General features: G+C 26.2%; 1 protein-coding gene across 2 annotated transcripts; it reads left to right on the top strand.

The window, feature by feature from the left end:
* Positions 1 to 982: 982 nt before the first annotated feature.
* LOC116208792 lies at positions 983 to 1,849 on the top strand. 2 transcript variants are annotated; one of them, XR_004157121.1, is made up of 2 exons: positions 983 to 1,378; positions 1,497 to 1,849. XR_004157121.1 is itself a non-coding variant. In XM_031542353.1 (2 exons), exons 1-2 carry the CDS (start codon positions 1,081 to 1,083, stop codon positions 1,547 to 1,549), a joined length of 315 nt encoding a protein of 104 aa, XP_031398213.1. In that variant the 5' UTR covers positions 984 to 1,080; the 3' UTR covers positions 1,550 to 1,849. The 2 variants fall into 2 exon arrangements, 1 of the variants encoding a protein (XP_031398213.1); XM_031542353.1 differs by having other exon boundaries at positions 984 to 1,342.
* Positions 1,850 to 4,477: the final 2,628 nt, after the last annotated feature.

Consider the following 4,477-nt stretch of genomic DNA (forward strand, 5'->3'; position numbering starts at 1 on the left):
CAATAGTAAAAGCTTATTAAATTAGTATACTGTATAGAAATTAAATAATAATAATTATTGTAAATAAAGAAATAAATAAATAAATCCAAAGAAACATATTAATCACTTACTGTTGCGGTTATTTCATCAGTAAGTAAGTGTACGAAAATTTAAGGATTTCATTAGCAAATAACTATCTTTATTTAAAATTTCCAAATAAATTTTAAAAATAATTGTTAGATTTATAAAATTTCAATAAAAAAAAATCTCACATCGAATCAATTTTATCAAAAATCAAACTCACTAAATTTAATACATAAACTGTGATTGAGAATAAAAATTAGCTGAATAATCACTTTAAAAATTTAAAGATTATGATTATTATTTCTTTCATTAAGTAAAGCTAAGAATTTTAAATTTTTAGTATTTTATATATACATATATGTATAAATTAGATTGATAATTGTGATTATGTATGAGAAGTATTTTACATGAATGATTTGCTTGAACTCTTCAATTAATATTATTTAGTGTGGGTTTGAAATTTACTGTATTGAAGTCTATGTAGTATAAAAATATTTTTTCTACACAATAATATAAATTATAAATAGTAGCAATTAATGTCATATTTAAATTCTTAGAATAAACTTTTTTAATAAACATTTTTTTGAAATTTAGATATATATAAATTATATCCTATGTAATAAATAGGGTTAGAGAATTAAATGTTTATTGATATAGGGATATAAAGGTCAATATTTATGCAATAAATAGGATTAGAAAGGTAAATATTTATTGAATTAGGGTTAGACAGGTCAATATGCAAGACTCACATGCAAGAGAGGTAATACAACATTAATATCTCAATTAAGTGATTTAATTAGCAAAGCAATAACATGAGAAATGTGATGCTAATTTACCATGGTATTAAATGTTATTTGCCCTTTGTACTGTCTCATGAATTAGAAGTTCACTTAGTTTTCTATAAATTCGAGGTTTTCAATTCCATATTTGCATCACAAAACAAAGAAAAAGATAGGTAGCAAAGAAGAAGAGAAATCATCAGATAAGTTAAGCTAGTACAATTAATAAATTATACAGATGGAGATCGTTGGAAGCAGAAACCTCATGATTTCAATGGCGTTTCTCATGGCTATTATTTTGGTGCAAGGAGCCTCAACTGCGCATGCTAATGATGTGCCTCCGAATCTCGACTACGAGACATGCTTCAAGGAGTGTATGTTCATGTCCGGGTGCAAAACACTACCCCCCAAAGAATCCAAAATGTGCACATCACAGTGCAAGGAGATGTGCCGCCACCATCTCCGAGCCAGTGCCCCGTCTCCCTCTGTTGGTACTCCAGGTCCGGCCTCTGTTCATTCCAATAGCGTCATTTAAGGTATAAAGTTACGATGAATAATGAAAGAAAAATGAATTACTAAAAAGAATAGATCGAATCCCTTCTTTACCTTAAAATTAGTTTCAGCATTTTGCTGATTCGTCTTTTTTTTTTACAGGTTCTGATGATGTAAGAAAGAGGACCGTGATGCAATCTGCCCTGGGGTTTTAAGATTCTACATAGTATGGGTCTAAATGTAATGAACAAGGCATTATAATAGCCAGAAAATCATATATTAATCCTTTTATATAGAAAGGCCAGAAAATCATATGAAACAACTCTATTTTAGCAATCAAGTTGTAATTGATCGTGGGGAATAAATAATAGGTTGCTCATTTTCTTTAGTTGGGCACTTAAAAAATTGAGAGATTCTCTTATTTGTCTGTTCTATCAATTGATGGAGAAGGCTTTTGGTGATCCAATCTTGCTACATGATGTGAGCGACAATTAATAAATGTATGCCTTAAGACGTGTGCAACTGTTGGAATGTAATTAGTGAAATTCCGTACTTTATCTAAAATTGAACTGGCTTTTAAAATTTTTTATTGAAAATGATAAGAAAAAGATTTATTTAACGAAAAATATATATTCTTACCAGATTCTACTAAATATAGCTCACGAAACATCATAATATCCCATTAAGCGCTTAATCAAAGTCGGCACATTGGTTGCCATCTCGGAGCACATGATTGGCCCATTCCGATATAATATTTGGTCAACATGAGATAAGACCATTTAAGCTTTTCTCGAGAAGAGAAATTGTTGATTGATTGAGTACTCGGAATGTATTAGAATTGCACCTTTATTGAGAGATCTTAGACCATCATTATAAATGTTATCAAATTAAGCCTATTCCAAGATATACTGAGAAAATTGAAATTTTCGACCCAATGATGTGGTTGGGAACTGAAAAACTAATCAAATATAATTATCTACGGAAATCAAAATAATTGAAAAAAAAAATTGTCCAAGATAGTTCATTGACTATTTAGATATTGTATTCTGAAGATCAACATCGCGGACGTCGTACATCAACTTAATTTCATTGCGGATTCTCGTCATATTAGCACTGCTACATTTTGTGAAAAGAATATTTTTGATAAAAATATTGCATCCAAGAAACTACATTATTGAAATAATTATTAGCCTAAAAAAATTAAATATCTTTAATATCATTTGCAATGGATGAAATTTTCGGAGGAAAAGTCCAATAACAAATTAAATTATTTTTAGATTCCCAACATCATATTCAATATTAGTGCAACACTGCCAAATAAGATAATGAAGATTCTTCTTATATACTTCTACCGGTTGTTTGCCAGTGTTTTGCATGGGTTAATTAAATAAAATTTATTTTTATACGGCCAAATATTGAACAGTTCTAAATTAAATTTTCTTATTAGATGTATATTATTCTTAATTTATAGAATCATTTCTTCTATACAAAGTATGTTATAACTATATCAATCGAATGGGTCTTATTAATTATAGAATGACTGTTAGAAATATCCAAAAATTACATATTATAATCTTTAATTTTCTAGTACCAAATTATATTTTAAAAATTCCACTATAAAAATAAAAAAAATTAATGCAAGTAAATTTCTTTTCTATCTGTGTTATTTTTAAACTAAATTATACATACCATAAATAATACTTTTATTTTTAGCATATTCTTTTTAAAGAATCTCTACAAAAAGAAAGTAAATCAATTCAAGTAAAGTTTTTTTTTTGAAATTTTAATTTTTATGAATTAAATTTAATCAAAATTAGATAGAAAAAGTAAATTTTATCTAGATACTGACTTTTCAAATCCTTTATCAATAAACATTTACCATTAGGTTAGAGTGAATGTACATTGTTGTATAGGTTGGAGTGAATATATACATATACATATATATATATATATATTCAGTTAGTTTCCCTATTTGTGGCAAATAACTTTAATATGTATATATATATATATATTAACTTCTTATATAATATATAGGTTAAATTACACAAAAAAACCTAAATTTTATAAAACGTCTCAGCTTTGTCTTAAATTTTGTTTTGTAATAAAACAAACCATAAGTTTTCTAAATTGTCTAAAAAATGATATCTGTTATAAATTCCGTCAATTTTGCATATGTGGACTGTTAACTTCAGACATAAATCAATAAACAAATAAGATAGGTTAAATAAAAAAATTCAAATTTTCAAAAAAGTCTCAATTTTATCATAAATTTGATTTGTAATAAAAAAATCATATGTTTTTGCTCCTAAAGTCAGCCTCGGCTAGCATCTCCTCTCATGGACCATTTATGAGAAAATTTTAAAATATGTATTTTTTTAAATTACTAATCAAAATTTGGAACAAAACTGAGACTTTTCTGAAAATTTAGGTTATTTCTGTAAAGAAAAGAGAAGATGATCTGATGATGTGTAAATTTTGTGGGTCCCGTGAAGTCTACGTAGGCAAATAGACGACAAATTTAATAGAATGGTAACATGAGATCAAATCTGAGTCAATTCTCAAAACATGTGATTTTTTATTACAAAACAAAATTTAGGACAAAACTGAGATGTTTTACAAAATTTAGGATTTTTTGTGTAATTTGTCCTAATATATATGAACTTCTTATATATTATATAAACTTGACTATGCTATAATAAATGGGGGTAAAACTGTAAATTTCTATGCTATTAATTCAAGTAAGAATTACTTTTTTATATATTTTTCAATAATAAACAACTTAATATATATATATATATGTATTTATAAGCTTCTTATCTAATAATCGGTGTAGAATAATTGATATATATTATGGTCCACTTATGAAAGAATTTGAATTGATTAAAAATATTTCATAAATAAATTAGAAATAGAAAATATACGTATACTATTAATTTATATGAGGCATAATTTTTACATATTTAAATTTTGGTTATAATCAATAGATATATGGATATATCTTAGATAAGAATCATGATAAAAAAAATCTAGTGAAAAATATCACTTCTCTTAAATGATGAATTAGCATAAAAGTTATTCGATATTCACCAGTTACCAACATCATATCATTTATGCAACGTTTAGCATAAAAGTTTATATGCCTC

This window comes from Punica granatum, chromosome 5 (genome assembly GCF_007655135.1).
Source record: "Punica granatum isolate Tunisia-2019 chromosome 5, ASM765513v2, whole genome shotgun sequence".
Taxonomy (NCBI): domain Eukaryota; kingdom Viridiplantae; phylum Streptophyta; class Magnoliopsida; order Myrtales; family Lythraceae; genus Punica; species Punica granatum.

What these genes read in the sequence shown, in the direction of transcription:
- LOC116208792 (XM_031542353.1), top strand. Translation starts at nt 1,081, where the DNA reads ATGGAGATCGTTGGAAGCAGAAACCTCATGATTTCAATGGCGTTTCTC. An exon ending in TCCCTCTGTTGGTACTCCAG is followed by an intron (nt 1,343 to 1,496) that starts GTCCGGCCTCTG and finishes TTTTTTTTACAG; the next exon opens with GTTCTGATGATGTAAGAAAG.